This window comes from Semicossyphus pulcher, unplaced genomic scaffold, assembly GCF_022749685.1.
Source record: "Semicossyphus pulcher isolate SPU_LCO1_2020_fin unplaced genomic scaffold, fSemPul1.0.p SCAF_12, whole genome shotgun sequence".
Taxonomy (NCBI): domain Eukaryota; kingdom Metazoa; phylum Chordata; class Actinopteri; order Labriformes; family Labridae; genus Semicossyphus; species Semicossyphus pulcher.
In genome coordinates, this window is record NW_027211626.1 from 19,041,907 (window position 1) to 19,062,441 (window position 20,535).

The 20,535-nt window shown below is 37.7% G+C and overlaps 1 protein-coding gene across 1 annotated transcript; it reads right to left on the reverse strand.

Moving 5' to 3' along the window:
- Window positions 1-2,259: 2,259 nt before the first annotated feature.
- On the reverse strand, window positions 2,260-16,692 carry plekha3 (pleckstrin homology domain containing, family A (phosphoinositide binding specific) member 3). The gene is made up of 8 exons (XM_069658041.1): window positions 16,557-16,692; window positions 14,731-14,847; window positions 14,468-14,617; window positions 12,762-12,883; window positions 11,611-11,715; window positions 9,367-9,410; window positions 7,771-7,865; window positions 2,260-6,788 (listed from the first exon to the last, which is right to left on the reverse strand). Exons 1-8 carry the CDS (start codon window positions 16,594-16,596, stop codon window positions 6,676-6,678), a joined length of 786 nt encoding a protein of 261 aa, XP_069514142.1. The 5' UTR covers window positions 16,597-16,692; the 3' UTR covers window positions 2,260-6,675.
- Between the last annotated feature and the right edge of the window lie 3,843 nt (window positions 16,693-20,535).

The following is a 20,535-nucleotide window of genomic DNA, read 5'->3' on the forward strand; positions in this document are numbered from 1 at the left end:
TCTTTTTGACCTGTTGATGTGAATGTTAAAGTGTTAAAAGAGATCAACAATGACAAGATGGTCAAAAAACAGTGTTTGCGTTCAAGCTTTGACCGTGGTCCATTGGGAACAGAGTAAATAGTTTGAGGCTATTACAAAGCCAAAGTCAGAGTCAGGAGGTTTGAGCGGACAGATGAGTCAACAAAACAATGAAACACTGTCTCTTGTTTCCTACTAACAGTCAACATTCATTTCTTTTTACAATGTCAAAATTATTTCCTGATGTGGTTATTGTTGAAACCGTAAAGGCGAAGCTCCGTGGAAATGTTTGTGCTGAAGGTGTTGATCTTGAGGGCAGAGACCAACAAGGTATTTTGTGGCTGCTTATGATTTTTTGATTTTTAATAAAAACACTAACTTTGGTAAATAACCAAGCTTTCGTCTGAAGTTTAAATTGCTACCTTTGTTTGGTTGGGACTGTCAGCCGTCTGTTCCTCGGAGGAGCCTCCAGAGTGCGACTGAAGTCCTCGAGGTCGATCGATTCCCGCACTCATTGTTCCAGCTTTTCCACCTCTTTAGCTGCTTTCATCCCGACCCCTGATATAACCTGAATGACAAGAAAAAAGTTATGAGGCATCTCGTTCAACACTAAACACCCCAAAAAAATCTGCCAGAAAGTGCCTGTACTTGTACCAATAGTAGTCTGCATCTTTTATTTGTCGTTCCCAATTACAACTTTTATACTGCGCAGGTTTGAAAAGCTCTTATAAGTTATATTTTTTCAGTGAATTGCTGAAGACATTAGCTGGTGATAAAGTGGCAACTACATGAACTACATGCAAGAAATTTAATGACAATGCATGTTTAAGAAATCTTTAATATGCGAGGATATAATCATCTGTTTTATTAATATTTAATATTTTTTAAATTAAGTTTTGTACTTAAATTGTGTAGTGTTACTGTCAAACACATTGTATGTTCAGTCTGGATGCTCAGCTATGTTCATGTGGCTGTCACAGCTGTAGATTTGAATCAGTTAAATGATGAGTCATCTGACAGAAAAACAATCTGCAACTACTTTGATAATCAGTTAATTATGTTTACAGCAAAAGAAATGCCAACAGTTCTGATAAAAAAGGCTTTATTGCTTTTCTTCATCATATTTCATTATAAATAGATTTTATTGATTCATAATAATTAAAAATAACAGTTAGCTGCAGCCCAAAAAATATGATATATATAGAATATAAGAAATATGATGTATATATGTGTAGTATTCAGATCCTATATAGAACTAGTAGCAGTAATAATCCCACACTGTATATTACATAAGTTCTGCTTTGTTTTACGACGTTACATAATGTTAGCATAAAGTAAACTTAAAGTACTCAAAGCTCTTCTATCTGCTTTAGCATTTATCTTATTACATTATAAATGTTTTAATGTAAAATGTTTGACTGTTGTAGTTTTAGCATATTTAACCATTTTTAACGGGTCTGTACTTAATGATGATTTTATCATGGATTAATCTGCTGACTCTTTTCTCCATTTTTAAGCAACTGATCGTTTCAGTTGTAAAAAATTCTAAAAATAGTGAGAAATAGCTTCTGTTTTGTACATCCAACTGTACAAACCTAAAAATGACATTACATCACGTTATTAAATCACATTAACGTGATTTTAACGATAGAGCAATACTCAAGTAAAGTACCATTATCTCAAACTTGAACTTCACTCACCATTCCTTCACTTTCCCCCCCTTCAGGTCCGGGATGCAGCTCGACTGTCAGGTTGTGTCGACTTCTAGGTCTCCTACCTGCATTTGTTCATGTAAATGAGTGTTCCCACCCATGTGAGCGTACGTGTCTCTTTTATGTATGTGTTGTGAGAGTACACAGTGGGTCACATTGATTTCAACATCGTTGAAAGACAAGAGAGAAAGAGACAGGCCACAGATAAGACACACACACACACACACCCCCTCTGTAAACACACGGCGGGATCATCCTCCAGGCCGCTCCACAAACTCCCACCAACTGAAAAACTGTCTCCTGACTGTTTGTTTATTTAACTGTTTTATTAGTCATACCTGATAACAGGTTGTGCATATCATAAACCCCTCCACACATTCATACACACACAGAATAAAACCCTTAAATTCACTCCAGTTTAAAACGTTTTTATTTTATTTATACAATGAAAAGTCCGACACAACCACACACGTAACTCCGTGCAGAGACACTTAAGGCATTAAAATCTCTGCGCTAGTTTTTTCCGAAAAATAAAAACAAAAATTATAATATGATTCAGTCTTAAATCAGCAAGTTGTTTGTCTCTGCTTCTTCCTCTAGAAAAGAACAGATGATCAGCTTTTAGATGAGCAGATTGACGACACTCTCACATCTGGACTGTGAATATGAAGCCAGAGCCGGAGTTGCTTAGCTTAGCTTAGCATAAGACTAGAAACAATGGAAACAGCTAGCCTTAGACTCTGCAGAGGAAATCTAATAAGCAGTACCTCTGAGCCTCACTGATTTACACGTTGTTGTGTTAATTTGTACAAAAACCATACACACACTGCTTTCATCACTCAAGTACAGTGGGAGTGGTTTTAATCTTGTAATGATCTGGAAGAAAAAAAAATATATTTCCCAAAATAAATGAAGGCTAGAAATTTAAATCTGAATGCTCTTATATTATCTCCAAAAGCTGCTTAAAAATTGAAAGAAATGTACAGCTAGTGGTCATTCTAATAGTGTGTAACTGCTCTTTGATGTAGCTCTCCTTGTGTCTTTTTCCATAAATTGATTAGTTTTTGTACAAAATCCATCAGATGTTAAAATCATAGGTAAAATAATCTGATAGGCACCAGGAGTAAAAACTATAATTTATAGATAAAATAAAGCACTACCATGCTGTCATAAATAATCATAAAATCAGAGGTTGTTTGATTTCGAAGCTGAACGTGGAGCCGACACGCGCGAGGAAACAAACTGTCTGATTACAGACTGAACTCGGCCTCTGGAGCAACTTTTCTTCACAGTATTCAGAGAAAGTTGAAGGGAAATTCAAACAGTGTCAGCGTGTTCGTACAAATGCTGAACGCACATTTTGGTAAAAGTGATACAAGAAGGAAGTCTTGTACGTTTACATACTGTTACACATAAGGCTGCAGCAGAACGTCCTTTCAAAATAAGACACGACTTAAAACAAATATAGTTCTTTTCTTAAACAACATCAGTTTCACAATCATCAGCCAAAGTACCCTTGTCACTGTATCCTTTTTAGGACTAACAAAAAAACCTCTAGTGCAAAGTGCAAAACAGCCACACCTGCACACTGTATGTTGGGTTACTGTACGTGTTCTGTGCAATGTATTTAATGCTGTTAATGTGAAAGTGAAAGTGAAAATACCTCAATGCTGGAGAAACCTAACATTAAAAGAATTTGGGACATAACTCCTTAATGTAAATACATGTCTTACAGGTGAAAGCAAATGTAATATGTGTCAAGTGTTATTGGCCAAAGCTGACGTTTATGGAAGAGCGAACTGTCTCCTTCAAACGTCAGGTTAACAGGTGGAGGTTCTCCATCTAAAGCACACCACTGTACATCTGTCGACAAAAACAAAAAGAATCAGTGTAATCACGTGTACTTTCTCACAATTCACGACTGTTTACTTCATGTTCAGATGACGTCTTTTGCACAAGCTCACAATTGTTTAATCTGTGTTCAGTGACGTCTTTGGCACGTGCTCAAACAGCAAAGCGTAACGTGACGACTTCAAGGTCCTGTGTTGAGTCAGCGCCAACCGTGCGAAACACAAGCCCATGTTAGCTTAGAAAAGGAGTCCGCTCACGTCGACAAAAGACCGGCACGTTTCACAGTCTGAGTCCAACAAAAAGCACAACATTTTTAAGCTAAACTGTTATAGGTGTGAATGTGACCAAACTAGGGTCATCTTTAGAAGGACATTTGTGTTGTAGCTACTTTTAAGATAGCTTGCTCACGTAACAAACAAATGGCTAGCTACGTATTGTAGCTATTTGAGTCGGTAACGTCAGCTTATTCCTTCAGACTCCCCTGGCTGACCTGTAAAATGGTTAGCTTACAGTTTACATATTACATTATGAGCTAACGTTACATGCAGCACAGCTTAGTTAAAGCTAGCTGGATAACCTTAGCTTGCTTGAGTAGATAGGTTAGTTGTATAGCTAACCAAATTACTTCACCAGCTAATGTGATACATGATGATAACTTGTGTGTTATGAGAAGCAATGTTGATTTTAGCCAAGAATCAATGGACACAGTGAAGGAGTATAGCTAGCATGAGTCGGTTACTTGTGTTCAGTCTTGTCATTGTACACAAGTCAACAGTCACTGTTTGGCTGAAGCATAAGATGCTCATTTGTGCGTTTGGCATTGAGCACCAGCAACAGAATATGGACTACAGTTCACTGTACTGCCAGGTGTGTCATTTATCAAGACAGGAAATAAGGTATATTTTTCATACCTTCGTTAGCTTCCACCTTGTTTTTGCTAGCTAATCAGTAAAATCATAAAATAGGCGTCTCCCTCCACTAGGCTCATCATTTTTTAACTGTAAGAGTTATTCGTCTAACAATTACCTCAGAGAAATTGCCATTCCTACATGTTTAAATTATTAGCACGTTTTAGCTACATGTTAGCAGTGAATGCTAATTAATCCACTTCAAAGGTTATGCACACCAATAGCACTAAAATGCTAAGCTTTGTCGGACAAAAGTAGAGCTACTTGAACACTAACTGATACAGAAATACAACAAATCTGCAAACTGTGTGCAAAAGGCATCATCTTAACTCACTGAACCACTTTAATACTCTTCAGTTCATTAATTAAAGCACTCACTTATGTGGCACAAAGAGTGGCACAAAGAGCTCCACACACTGCAGCTACGGAGCATGTGCAAACAGACACGATATAATACCATCAAATAAAGGTCATATGCACATTAAATAGACAGCACAGATGCAATATTATTTGTCTATTGGGGTTTGCAGAGTGTTGAGCCCTCAGGGCCACCGTACTTGTTTCATTACAGCTTCACGTTTGGCTCCTTCATCACCAAAAGGCTCAAGAAATACATTAACATTAAAAGGCAGTAACTTGCACACATTCACACCTTCCTGTAACTCAGGCTTTGTTCAGATTGCAGGCACATCAGATATTTTTCTCAAGTCTCTAAGACAGACTGTTACTTGTGTGATCAGACCACATTTGGGTGTCCAGATTGCACCAACCTATCTGCAACGGTTGCTGTGATAATGACTAGCTCCTTTCTGCGCAGCTGCCACACGTCCCACTAGATTTGACATCATCTTTGTGTTGTCACCTTGGAAACAACCCAGAAGAAACTCCAAATTTCCAAAGCTTCCTGAGTGAGACGCTTCAGTGGTGTCCGATTGCAATCACATTTCCAACCACCTCCAATGTCCCATAATCGCATTTCATGTGTTTGTAAATCTACAAACAATCTGGTTTGGTCAAGAAAAACATTCGGCCTCAGTCTGAACAAGGCCTTTTCCAATCACCTGATGTGAGTCCTGTCTGGGAGTGCAGGAAGGAAAACAAGCAAACACAAGGGGAAGGTGCAAACTCCTCAGGCAGACAGCTGCAGGTCAAACTGAAGTCTTTCTTCTGACTCCAGTTTCAAACACTAAAACACTGTCCTGGCTGAGCACAACCGGCTGGACTGACTGGAAGAAACTTTCCTTGAAAGAAGATTGATGGCACATTTAATGTAGAGAAATACATTTGTGCAGCTAAAAACCCAAGCTCCTCAGTGCTCTCAGTCTTTGTGAGGCTCAGGGAACCTGCAGAGACCAAACTGAGGAGACTGTTTTCATCCTCAGGAACTCTTTCAGACCTCTCTGCTCGCGACCTCAAACACAAGAAGCCGGCAGCAAGCGGTATAGAGTTCTTCTTTTGACCTTTCAGCAGGCGAGCACAACTATGGAGGTGTGGAAGAAGAATGTAGAAGATGCTTGGCAAGTTTCAAGGGGAAAAAGTACTGAATGAGAAGAGGCTATTCTTTCACGGTTGCAGGATTTCACTGACCTCATCAGTTTTGGCCACAAAAACCTCCAAAATTAAAAATCTCCTTCATATTCTCAGGTCCGTTTAAAGCTGGACCTCAAACTCGTCATCCTAACTGTCAAGAAGATTACAGATAGATTAATGACACCATTATTCACGTCCATACTGCGCCATGGAGCTGCCTTCTGACGTCTTTCATTCACAGATTTCCTGAACTCCAAGGCTACCATCGTCTCCAGGAGTGTGTCCATAGTGTGAATGGTGCCTCCTGTTGACATGAGACGATGACAACCCCTCCGCTCAGTGTCTTTCATTTTACACTCACAGTGTCTCATCTGACAGATCTGCCTTCCCTGAAGTCTGTTCTGTCTCTCCAGTGTTTTGAGACTAAAGAAAAACATAATAATGACTCCAAAGTGCACATGTTTGGCCTTTAGCTGGCTTCAGAGAAAAAGCACATGAATGGACGATCCTGAAGGAGGTCAAATGTCGGTCAACTCATCCCCAGTTTAATGAAGATGAAGTCAATATCTGGACTAGATGCAGCCACTGTCACTGATATTGATCCTCTCGCGTTCTCTGTTTCTCAGAGTCCAGCAGGTTCGATGGACGTCAGGTCTTCAGATGGACAGGTCAGTGTCTGTGTCAGTGGGTGTGGTCTTTGGGCTCACACTGCCTCCTCCTCTCTCTTCAGGGATGGAGGATGAGTCACCGTTGAGACCGGGCAGCACACCTGGAACGCATACAAACACACACATTAACTTTCATAGGTTAGTTGCCGTTATACATGGACTGCTCTTACATAGCGCTTTTCTTTTTCGGGATTAATTTGGGGTTCAGTGCCTTGCTCAAGGACCAGAACCAACTATCCGAATACGAGATAACCTACTCTACCACTGAGCCACAGCCACACCCGGATGCATCATACAAATAGAAACAAAGTTAAGGAAGCTGGGAAGTGCCAATCGAGAGGCCTACACTCAATAATGGAAGAAGTACTGTGATCTTTACCGAATGCTTGAGTAAAAGTGGCTTCCACGTCTCTAAAAATCACTAATTGTCCTGTTATATCCTGATATTTATTTAAAAATATAAATACTATACAGATAAACCCAGAACAAAATGAGAGTAGTGTCAATCTTCAAACTTTCTGTGAGAAAGTGAAAACAAGTTTTTTTTTTAAATGTCAAAGTATTGTTTAAAGAGATTCACATGCTTGTGTTTTTCCTCCAAAAGCTAATAAAAATAAAAAATGTATGTATACGTTTGGAAATAATTTCGACATTTATAGTATGTATAAACTATTGAATAGTGTCTACATTTTACATGGTATTAGTTTATTGTATATTGATCAACAAATAATATGAATGAAACTTGGAACTTCTCAATTATCTATCAGAATTATTATTATTATATTTTTTCAACAGTTTTTTTTTTTTTACAGATATCACTTAATTTATTGGTCCAATGGTTCCCTATAACTTCTTAGAAAGGAACTGGATGTGATTTCATTAAAGTGTATCCTGGAAAGTACCACTACTAATGTGGTGTTAATTGGAGGAGACAGCGGAGACAGCGTTCACTGAGCACATAAGTTATGACATTTTTCAAGCACACTGGCTTCCTACTCCATCCTTACTTTATATGCAACTCTAATATCTCTGCCTGAAACCTCCTTGTGTGTTTCTTTAAAAGAAAAAAGCGCTGTATCTTACGTTCAGTGTCATAAACAGAGCTGTCGGAGCATGTTCGGTTCCTGCGCTGAGTTGACCTCTGACCTCCACCCATGTACTCCTTTAGCACACCTGACCTGTGGGGGGAAGAGAAAATTATAATATAATACGGAAACCTTCTCGCTTATGTTGATATTCATAATGAGTTTTTTGGCAGCTTCATTTAAGAGTTCTTCTATAGATAGGTTTTAATTTACGTCATATTACTCTTTATTTCACCACAACATCTATAGCATATTTTAACCATTCTTAAATGCATTAATCTGTTGCATATGTCAAAAATCATGTTTATATTTTGTTATTGATAACATAGATAGAAAAAGACATTTTATTTTGAAGGGTCAGGAAGAGGAGGAGATAACACTCTCTCCCTTTGTCCTTAATATAATCCTTAATATCCTTAGTCCTTAATATCAGTAATGACTGGAAGAGGTTGCAGTCTGTGACTGAATAAACTTGTGTTCAAATGTCTCACAGGTAAAAACAAAAGGAGCCTCACTCAGCACATTTTGATTTCAAGAGGACTCAAAGAAACCACAGTGTTTGTCATTCAATTGACCGTGACGTGCTCGCTTGTATCGGCAGCCTTTGAAGAATCAGCCGGAACAAGAGCACTTGTATAAGTTTCGTTTTAAATGTCAATGGAAATGTTACTGGAAATGTTACAATCAGGATGTACTCAGCTTTCCTCAAAACCCAACATGTAAACACAAAGTACAAGAAACAATTAACAAACCAGAGTTAGTTCACATGTCTTCTCTTAGAGTGGAAAGGTGGTCTATAAAACATTTAGATAACGTCACATTCATGTTTATGTTCAGCGTTTCAACAATGTTATATCCAAGCTGAGTTTTATAGTTATTTAAATGGCTTTATACCAATAGACAGGTGTTGATATAAACATTCAATTTATACATTTCCCCACCTTTATGAGTTGTTTTGGAGGAAAAGTAACACAAATTTAAATCTAAAAAAACCCTGTAACTCTGTTATAGATAGATATAGATATGTCACGTTAATTAAGTTATTAAGACTTACATATTTCTAGTAAAGAAACATTAATTAAATCTATTTTTATTAATGTGAAGCCATCCGTAAAGGCTGAACAAATAATTTGTGAGGCATGAAATATTAGAGGTGTTGCAATGCTGCCACCTGGTGTTACAACACAGTGCACAAAATCTGCTTTTATTTCGATAGAAGATCAGTTTGGAAGTTGATCTGAAGTTCAAACGAATCATTTTAAACAGGAAGTAAAGTCTACTCGAAATTAAACACATATCAATTTAATCTGGCTTTTAGTTTTGGGTGATCCTCCTGCTTTTTAATCAGCTCCCAGTGTTCCCAGTTGGTTTTGCTATTGTTGTTAATGTTTTATCAAGTTTTTATTGCTAATTCGATTTTTGTTTGCTGCAGTGTTTTTCTTGTTTTGTAAAGCACTTTTGGCTGCATCTCTGCTGCACAAATACAGTTAACATTATGAATGAACAGTGGCTGGCTCTTATAACAAAGCAGGCAACACACAACACAGAGGGAACACAAACTGCTTCACACAGGCAAAGAAACAAGGAGGCTCACCGGTCAAAGCTGTATGTTCCAGGGTGACTGATGGACCTCTTCATCTGTGCAGACACAAAGACAGAACACAGGTGTGAGTGCATCATTTTTTTCTGAATTTCTTTATTCAAAAAAGACTTGAACTATAAGGTTCACTTATGCCTACATATTAACCCTGAAATGTAGTTTCCTCTAAATAACTTGTGTCTGCCGCTGAACAAGGAGACTACACTGTAATTTCCATTTACAGCTGATTAACTAACATCTTATTTATTTTCTCCGATCATTTTACAATGTACATTTGTTTGATTTGATTTCTTTTTGGCATTGTTGGGATTGTTTTCTTGCACCTCTACGTTAGCCTGCAGGCGTCAGGTGATTGATGGTTAGCAGAGCGTAACGTAATGTGCACAGCAGTATGAAGTACAATTACAAAGAAATGACAATAAAACTGAAACAAAGCAAGAACCCAGTTAAAGCGCTGTGCTCACTGTGATTGGATAGTTTGGAATAGTTTAAGGTCTGTGTGCAGCCAACACCAGGAACAAAGGAAAGAAGTTAGCGTGTAAACAATAAAAATACATTATTTTACTATAAACTCAACTATGGGATTTAAAGTAGGAGTCCAAGAGCCAGGGGGTTGGTTGTGCCAATTTGGAGGGACCATGTCTCATAGTGATTCTAATAAAAGTCTATGTCCCTAGTGTTGGAAAATGTATGATGGCATTGCAGCAATGGTAGCTTTCTATGTGCTATCAGTCCTTTTTTCATCTCTCCATCATTACAATGTTTTCATGTTTTTTGCCATTTTTCACATAGAGCCAGTATAAAAGAGGGTAACCTACACAGAATATCATGAAGTCACGTAACATTATATTCTATATACCAGTCACATTTTCATGACACTAAGGACAACAGAATTTGACCTTTGACCTCTAATGCTGAAATAGGGTAAACTCTGCATGCCTCTGCAAATGTAACCCTTATAACTACCTTCATATTGATCGATGTGCGTATATTGCATGGATGACAAAAATAACATTTCTTATCAGAATAAACTTTGTGATAGAATGTTCAGAGTTTTACATGGGATTCTGTTACTGGCAACAGAAACACAAAATGATTCAAAAACTCAAAACCTTTGCTGAGAAATTCATCAAAAAAGGGCACAAGATAAGAAAACTGAATCTGTGGTTAACCTTTTGGTTTTTATATTGTATGATATATTTATATTACACCACGTTTTTTTTTCTGTTTAAACAGTTAAGGTGGTTTGCACTAGTTTCATCATCGTCGTCAAGATCCACATCCTGCACTATTTCCACATCCTCTTGAGGCTGGTTTTCACAGCTCTTCAGTCTGCACATATCAGTTCACTTCAGGCAATTTGCCAAGCAGACACATGTGGGTGCCCCACATTTACAATGTTACAGTTTTATTTAGCTTACTAGCTTATTTAGCTTTTGTCCAAAGCGACGTACATCTGAGAGTTAATATAACACAAGCATGGATCAAGACAGGAGGGAACGAAGTCAGCAAGTGCCAACAAACAGCTTCTTTTACAAGAAGCAATACCACAGTGTAAAAGTACTATGTTGCAAGTTTAAGTCCATATTCAAAATCATAACATATTAGCATCAAAATAGACTTTAAGTTCAAAAATAAAACTGCTCCTTATGCAGAATGTATTTTATACGATTTACGTGTACATCAACATGCTAACATGAATTACTTTACGCACCTATGGAAAGCTTTGTCCATATGAATAAATCACACTTTATTAGTTGGCTAACCCAAGTCAACAACATGACTGACCAGGCTCTTCTATTGTGACTTTCAACACACTGCTGCGACTAACGCTTAGTTGTACTACTGATTAATCTGTTGATTATTTTCACAAGTAATAAATTGTGTTTTGTCTTTGCAGTGCCAAAAAATGGAACAATTTCCCAGATCACAAAGCAACGTCTTCAGATTACCTCTTTTGCACAACCAACAGTCCAAAACCCCAAAGACTCTTCATTCATAATCACAAATGACAAAGACTGCAGTGAATCTTGACATTTAAGAAGCTGGGTCCAGGAAAGGTTTGACACATTTGCTTGAAAAATGTCTAAAGACAACAGATCAATTAGAAAAAAGCTGGAATTTAGTTACTTTTACCTGACTATCTCTACACTGGGACGATGTTATTATGTTCATTATTGTTTGTGTCATCAGACACTTGTAGATGCATTATACTTGAATTTGCTCAAGTGTACTTACCCTTTCAGGAGGTCGGAGGTCAGGGGTCAAACTCTGGTTAGCCAGGGTCATACACTCCTCCAAGGTCCTGATGAAAGTTGCACAGGTTGCACTGAGGAGAGAGGCCTGCAGACACAGAGAATAAATGGAATAGTTTAGAAGTTACCACCTATCTGATTTACTATAATATACACTGTATTTATATGTTTCCTCCACCTGTCATTTATTTATCTATTTGTCAGCTTGATAAGAGAAAAAGTAATGGGTCGATTTCAATGGAACTTGGTGGAAGTGTAAGGCATGAGACAAGAAAGAACTTATTACTTATTATTTCTGACCAGATCTGAAGCCGACGCAAAACCGAGCACTTAAAAGCATTTTTGATTTGCAAAAAAGTAGTGATCATATTGGGTTGCACTCACAAACAAGTAAAAGTGTCCCTGAAGTATACCGTTTTTTGAGCTGCATGTTTATCATCTCATATCATGAAGTCTTTTCTGGTTTCCAAAAATGTAAATTTAGCATGTGAATAATGTCAACTTCCAAAGTACCCAATAAATGAGATGATGAGGCTTCAGATAGGCAGAACCATATTTTGACATAGTTCTTATAGTTTAGAAATATATCCAGACATGTATAATACTCACTAAAACCATTGCTTGTTCTAAAATCTGCATTAAACCAAATGTTCTCATCTGTAACTGCTAATAATGTACACACAGTATATTATACTCATCTTTATCATTTCTTCCCCTTATTCTGTAGTCTATATTCTAGTCTAGAATGTACATAATAAGTACTTTTTTGATAATGCCAAACTGCACTTGGTTGTCAGTTCTTACTCTGTGCAAAGAGAGAGAAAGTTAAAATTTGAATCGCAAAGCACAAATGGCAAAACAAATTTCCACATGTGATCATTTGTATTTTACATATGCAAACACAAGTGTTCCACATGTTTCACCACATATTTCATAGTATTTACATGTGTTTTTACACATATGGAATGAATGTGGTTTTCCTACATTATTTGAATCTTTCCTCACTCTGATACAGTTGGTACATTACATAAGACGCTTTCTTAATTATGATGAAATGAAAGAGTTATGAGTGTTATTTTGTAGAAATAAAGAAAAATGTGATCAAATGATTTTGCGGTGAACAGAGGATGTCACCTCAGAGGTGGGGGTTTCCTCTGTGTCGGCAGTGTGCTGCGATTGGATGGTGTGGACCTGCTGGACGAGGAGGTCGCAGTACAGACGGAGTTCAGACATCTTTGTCTTCAGACAGTCGGGACCTGGCGACACACATACACACAGTTGAAAAATAGTGTGCATGCACCGACTGCACGTGCAGCCTGTTACAGTCTTATTTCCCCCCCCGGGGATTAATAAAGTATTTCTGATTCTGATTCAGATAGAAATAGTTTTTAAATACAACATAATAAAGAAAATATACAGTCAGAAATCTTCAGTGAAAAAACAGACTGTGGACCACTCATGGTCATTTTTAATGTTAATTATCAGTAAAATTAATCAGTAAAATGTAAATTAATTAACATTTTGTGTGCCCCCCCACTTCCTGCAGAATTTTCGCAATTAAAGTCTAACAGCGTCACCTTTAGTGTCACATTATGCTGAATTCATTACTTCAGATGTTGATGAAAGGCTGCAGATAATTTGTGAGGAAGGAGGAGGTGAGGAGGCTGAACACAGGACTGTGGCAGGAAACCTTGTCACGTGGTGCGAGCAGAACCATCTCCAGCTCAACGTGGCAAAGACAAAAGAACTGATTGTGGATCTGAGGAGGGCTAAGGCACCGGTGCCCCCTGTTTCCATCCAGGGGGTCAGTGTGGACATTGTGGAGGACTACAAGTACTTGGGGGTTTACTTAGCTGGACTTGGCCAAAAACACTGAAGACGTCTACAACAACGGCCTGAGTCGCCTCTACTTCCTGAGGAGGCTGAGGTCTCGTAACATCTGCAGGACGATGCTGAAGATGTTTTATGCGTCTGTGGTGGTTAGTGCTATCTTGTTTGCTGGTGTGTGCTGGGGCAGCAGGCTGAGGGTAGCTGACGCCAACAGGAACAAACAAACTGATCTGCAAATCTAGTGACGTTGTGGGGGTGGAGCTGGACTCTCTGACGGCGGTGTCAGACAGGAAGATGCTGTGCAAATTACGGGTTATCTTGGACAATGTCTCCCACCCACTCCGTGATGTGCTGGTTAAGCACAGGAACATGTTCAGTAGATTAATTCCCCCGAGAAGCACCACAGAACACCACAGGAAGTCAGTCCTGCCTGTGGCCATTAGACTCTTCAACTCCTCCCTCTGAGTGTCTGACACACAGACACCCATTTTAAACTGTGCACTGAACTGAACTCTTACTGTACATAAGCTGGATAAGCTGTGCAGTATGTTGACAGAAATACTGCCTATACTGTTCATTTGTAAATAACTATTATGGATAACCTTTTTTGCACAGTAATCTATCTAATGTATCTAACTTTATTTTTGCATTCAACTTTATTCTGGCAATTATATTTAACTCTGGCATTTATATTTAATCCACCATAGATCCACTTCCCAGCATTTTATCTTTATCTCCTATTTTATTGTATATATAATGCACATATTTAGCACCCTCAGTATTCTTTTTTACTTGGCTTTTATTAACTATTGCACATTTGCTTTTACATGATAATTAATGGCAAATATCATTTTAACACACACTGTTCTTAGCTGCTTAGGCTAAAATTGTTGCCCTCTCGACAGCTACAGGTGTTTTATTCAATTGATTAACAGTAATCTTCCCACAGACGAAGGGAACACACATCACAGAACAGCAGACGCACAGATTAACACAAAAACTCTGCGTACCTTTATGTTTGTGACTGTCCAGAGTTCCAGCTTTGGACGAGCCTAAAGCCACCAGCCATCTCTGTCTCTCTGCAGCGTTCACAGCCCTGACGTAGAAATGCTGCTCGCCGGGGATTATCAACTCCAGACGCGTTGGATCTGTCGGATGAACTGAATACAACATTTTAAAAGTGTTAGATAGAGGTTTTGAGAAAAGAGGACAGGACAGATGAGGTACACAGCGTCAAAGAACGTCAGCCAGGCGTTTTAAAGAGCGGTCTAACCTTTGATGTCACACACGGACATCTTGATAGATCCTTTGCTTCCTTTACCAACATCGTCCTCGCTGTCGTAGTACGAGATGACTCCATTCTCTAAGACGAACCAGCGCGGCTGCCAGCCTGAGAACAGAAGACAAACTTTTATTGTCCTTGAATTGGCACATTCTTTTTTAATTGATTAGTTATTGTCAGAAAATTGAAAAGTGGAGCTTACAAACTGCTTGTTTTATAATCCAAAACTCAGATATTCAAATTATTCTCTACTAATAACAACAATTAAGAAACAATTGAAAGTACTTTGTATTGGCTTGAAAAATTATATAAAAGATTTGTCAATGATAAAAATAATTTTTAGAAATTAAACTACATTCCCCTAGCTCTTGATTTCCCATAATGCATCTCAATAGTGTCTGTATTCTCCAGATTCTTCCTGAGTGGTTAACAGAAGTGACTTTCACACCTCCAGTTAGTAAGTTTGAAATACAATTTCTGTAAAAAATAAAAACATGTAACTGTAAAACTTTATTCATATAACACGTTTCAAAAATCAAGAAACACATTCCTTTATCAGGCAAAATAAATAAATAAAAAACTTTAAAATATGTTTAAAAGTTGTACAGTACTGAAAAAAGGAGCAAGATATAAGAATGGGCAAGTTGTTAGAAATCAATAGATACAGTAGAATAAAATAATCAATGTAATAATAATTAAGAGAAAGCCTTTGTATAAAGGGTCACTAATGGTGTTACTTAAATATCAGAAATCAAAATTTTAAATGAATCCAAACAAACAGCAAACTCAAAGCCTGAGCTGTGATAAGCACAATAAGCCTCTCATAATAAATTTCATGTAAATATTAAGATTATTTTGAAAGATACAAAGATTGAGATATGATTCAAGATAAGTGGGAATGATGAATTTTAGCATCACAATTATATTTTCTTGAAAATAACTATTTAAATCATGCTGGTGGGACATTAGTTGTCTGTACCAAACAAACATGTTTTCTTAAATGGACAGCAAGAGCATCTCTGCAGCACTACACTACTCCATTATAATGCTGCCTAGAAGTTACAACTGTTATTATTTCCATATCATTGCTAATTATTAGAATAGTATATGATCTGCTGGTTTATGCCCCTCATCAAGCAATGCCTTTTCATCACAGCTTATGGTCCAAATGATAAAACAGTACTTCCTCATCCAAGTACAATAAAAAGTTGAGGAATTATTAACTTCTAGAGACTGTTCACATGACACTCATCCCATTCACAGCTGACTGAGAGCAGGTTACAGTGAGACAGTCATAAGCAGTGTGCCACTATTATTTATAGCCATGCCATGCTGCCATCATTAAGGTCAAATGCCTTTATAATCCCGGTTTCTGGGAGCTGCTTTTCATGTACCGGTATCCCAGCTGATAATTTGCCTCTTTTGCTGTGTATTGCTGTCAATTATCCACTAAACAACTCACAACTCAATGCCTGTGAGATGATACTGAGCATGTATGATGCAGATATGGTTATAAAGCTACTGGGAATGGCTGATGAAAAAAGATAAAGATAGTTCATATTGTGGCTAAATAAAATATGAACAGCTTGAAATAAACCCGTCAACTACAGCAGTGGCACGCTTATCATGATAATAGTAATATTAGCTTGTAGCTGCAGGGGTAACGGTTATATCTGACAGTTATAGGATGTTTGACAGGCTGTCAGTGCTGTTAGCAAACAAAAACATTATCATTCATCAATAAGTCTTTACGTCTACGGATGGTCAGTAAGCTAATTCAGCTGTCAGACAGTCAGACAGACAGGTAGTAGACTCACCTGTCATGTAATTCGTCCATTTGTAAAGAATCCCCTCCATGGTCTCACGTTACATCGGCTCAGTTAGCCTGTTAGCTCACTGTTAGCTGAAGCTAAGTTAACGTTCGCTGTGACGTCAGCTCAGCTCTCTCTAAAGTGACCGCAGGTGAGAAGATAAGCCTCATTAAGAACTGCTGTGTCTCTACAAATGTGTAAACTGTTTGTGGTTTGTGAGAGCTAGCAGGCAGTGTAGGCAGAATAATGTCACGCTGGGGGTTTGTTTGTAGTGAGCTGTCCAAAAACCGGTCAGCTAACTTGTGGCAGTCAGCTGATGGAGAAAAAAATGTCAACAAACCAGCAGCTTTGCTACGGCACACCGCTGGGGACATTTCACGATGACAATAGAGGTAAAGATACACTCATACTATGATTAAGAGGTAGAAAAAAAAATCATGTTATTAGGTTAAAAATATGAATGGAATTGGAAAAATCGAAAAAAAAATTGGTATGAAACTTTTTTCCTGAGCCATAAATAACTAGGCCTATAGTAAATTTAGTTGACATCTATGGAAGCCAAGAACAGCCACCATTTTATTTCTAATGCCACAATCACAGAATAAAACATGTATGTCCATAACAGCACAGAAAGTTGATGAAATGTAATGATTTTATTCTTTATCCCTCTGTTGTTTTCTGTCTTTTATTGTTTTGTGTTTTGTGCTGATATGGACCTGTGTGTCTGAAATAAAGTAAACAGCTGGTTGTCAAAACAAGCTTAGCTGATCTCATGAGATAATCCACTCCTTATCATGATAAATAATATAATAATAAATAATATCAGAGAATAATCTTGCCATGCCCACATGATTGAGTCTTGGAGACTTTAGCATAACACAAGCTGAAAATGTCAGATTAAGGAATACCCATCAATGATCAACAAATATTTTTCCTTGGATAATTTAAGTGAGCCTATTTCCTGATATCTCATGAGAACACAGCTTGTTTTCTCAAAATAAAATAATTACAAAAAATAATTTAGATAATGACGTTAAAAACGAATGGAAAGCCAGGCTCTTCTCAGTTTCTCTCCTATGATGAGTGAAGAATAACACTTGAGCTAAATAATTTTAAACAAGCATTTAAGAAAGAAATTTCTAACAGACCTCATAGTCTGTAATTTATATCCACTATATTTCAGAGTATTAGATAATATTGTAATTTCAAATGCACTACCTTTAAGGTTAAAATAAGCTTTGGCAGATACTCAGGGTATATACTTTAAGGTATATAAAACACTTAAAATGAGCCTCTTCTCTACCAAGTGCAACATATAATTACAATACAATAATATACTGTACATCATTCTGAAATTAGCTATTTTGAAAAATGAGTTCCTTTTCTACTTTAGTTTGATGCTAATACTTCTGTTCTTTTACTTTCAGTAACATTTCTAAGGCAGGACTTGTAAGTACGTACTTGTAGTGTTTTTATGGTTGAAAAAAATACTACTTACTGTAGTTTTATTCTTCTGACGAATTGTTGTCTCCACTAGTCACTTACACACAAACACATGGGAAACCAGGGTCTAGGTTGAAAAATCCCGAAGTTATCCTTTAAGAAAAAAAGTGGTACAACTTATCGAATAAAGGACTGAAAAACAATGAAAACTATTATAAAATTAAAAATTATTTGCAGGTGAACATGTATGTTCCTGGAGTGGTCTGTTGGTTTAAAACAGAGTTACATGTTACATACTGATCCAGACAAACAAACAAACCAAGACTTGATACAAAACACTACATATTAAAAAACATACTACAAATATAATAATCAGATTAATCCAGCTTTCATAATTCTTAATCTCTCTTTATTGCATTAGAACATACATTTCTCATATATATCTATATATATATACTTTATAAATGTGAATTTGTACACTACAATCTTTTATTGTAACATGTTAGAAAATACTCGTAACGCTCCAAAAACATAGCACTAGAAACAGTTACCAAACAATGATTATTACATTTCCTCGTTTTGTTTTGGCCACCAAGAACAGAAAAACAAGATGGCGGAGATGAAACTGTCGATTAGGAGAGGAGGGGACCACTGTCGGACACAGACGGTTGGGCAATTGTAGTTTTTTTTAGTGGCAGCCATTGTGTAACCAGACGGACGGGGATAAGGAGAGGGCGGGGTCTTATCACAACAGGTACAGACAGGACGGGGAAATGTGAGGGGAGAAAAGCGATGGTGAGCATCAAGCACATGGGACGGCTGGGTCATTTGAAACAATCTAAAACAGACAAACAGAGAGGTAAAGGACCTCAGACAGAGCGAACACATACTTTCAGGAAGTACCTACACAGCCAATTTTGATTTGTAACAGCCAATTTTTTCAGTTGCTCTTTCTTTTGCAGCTAGCTTAATAGTGGCCAAAGGCAACCATTGTTATTAGCTCATTAGCAACCAGCAGCAAGTTGCACCAGCTCTTTGTGAGTCAGGACTTAGCCTACTTATCATAAGGGTTTACTAAGTTAAAACGAGTTCTACCAGACAAACTGGTACCATGTAAAGACTTTTTGCTACACCCGGTAACTTCCAGGTCAACCTGTTCCGTACTGCTGGCTAACAAAACAAGCTAGCGTTAGCGAATTACATTAGCTTGCTAACATTTGACCAATATAGATTGAGTGACTTGCACATTACACTAAAATGAACAAAAATAAACTTAGTACAACTCCTATTAAAAATGTTTAAACTAAATGAGCAAATACTGCTTGTAATGTTACCTTAAGTGCGTAAGCATTAAATATTTATAAAGTTAATATTTTAAAGTTGGGTGAGACAACTTTGGAGAAATCAGAAAGTGTTAGCTACATTTTGAAGAATCCAACCAGAACTTTATTTCCAATTTGAGTAAAGATTGAGATGGACAGCGACTTCCTGCTTTCAGTTTATTATTTTTGATTGGACGCATTATTAACTAGCCGAGATATTATGGCTTAATGGTTTAACTCTAGTTTAGTAAGTTTGAAACTAGCAAGTAAGTTAAGTTAGCAAGTTAGCAACTAGCCAGTTAAAGCAGGACTATTGCACAAACTAAGTGAAAGATTTACGAAGAGCTAGTGCAGCTCAATCCAGATGTTTAGTGGGAATCAAATGCGAGGTCATTAAATACAATGGCAGCAGTTAAGTTGGATGATGGGTAATGAAGGCAGGGTGAATACTGCAAGTATCAGTATTGTTTTTTTAAGAGGTGGGTTGAAGTCGTGACAGTAGTGACAATCTCGCAGAGTGATTGGAGGGAAGTAGGGGTACAAGTATAACCATCTAACACACAAACACACACACAGCGAGGCTAAGGTTTAAAAACTAGTGCTACAGACACAAGGACTGGCACTGCTGCATGTGCATGTGGATGGGCGGAGGGGAAGGAAGAGAAAGAGGAGACGTGAGGCATCAGGGAATGTTTATACTCATTAGTCCCCCCTTTTGACAAGTCCAGAACAGAAACAATCCTCTATTTTTTTTTAGCAGATACAGGGAAAGAGTCGTCAAACACTGCTTAACACCACAGAATGATTGTCCTCTTGAACACACCTCCCCTCCTCTCCTCATGTGCACTGTTCCTGTCTTTACTTCTATCCTCCTCCCCTCTATTCCCCCTTCTTGGTTAGTTTTTAGGGATTTCCTCTGTCACGTAACATGCGCACACACACACAAAACCCTGTGACCATAAAAGACAATTATTTACACACACACACACGTACACACACTCTCTCACGGACACGAACAGATAGACACATTTTGACCCAATAATACAGCAGACTGGTTTGTGAGCAGGAAGCAGAGGATTGGAAAGTGCACATGTTGATCGTAGCAGAGCTTAAAGCTGGTTGGCCAAGCACACAGACGCAGCAGTCTGTTATTGATATGACAATCAGTGCTACAGTGGCACAATACGACTGTACGAGTACAAAAATCAATACCAACTATT

Bases quoted from the DNA above. Each gene is read 5' to 3' on its own strand.
- plekha3 (XM_069658041.1), bottom strand. From the start codon at position 16,596: ATGGAGGGGATTCTTTACAAATGGACGAATTACATGACAG. The intron at 14,618-14,730 runs GTTAGACCGCTC...TGTTGTATTCAG, and splicing joins GTCCGTGTGTGACATCAAAG to TTCATCCGACAGATCCAACG. The intron at 9,411-11,610 runs GTAAGTACACTT...GTGTCTGCACAG, and splicing joins ACCTCCGACCTCCTGAAAGG to ATGAAGAGGTCCATCAGTCA.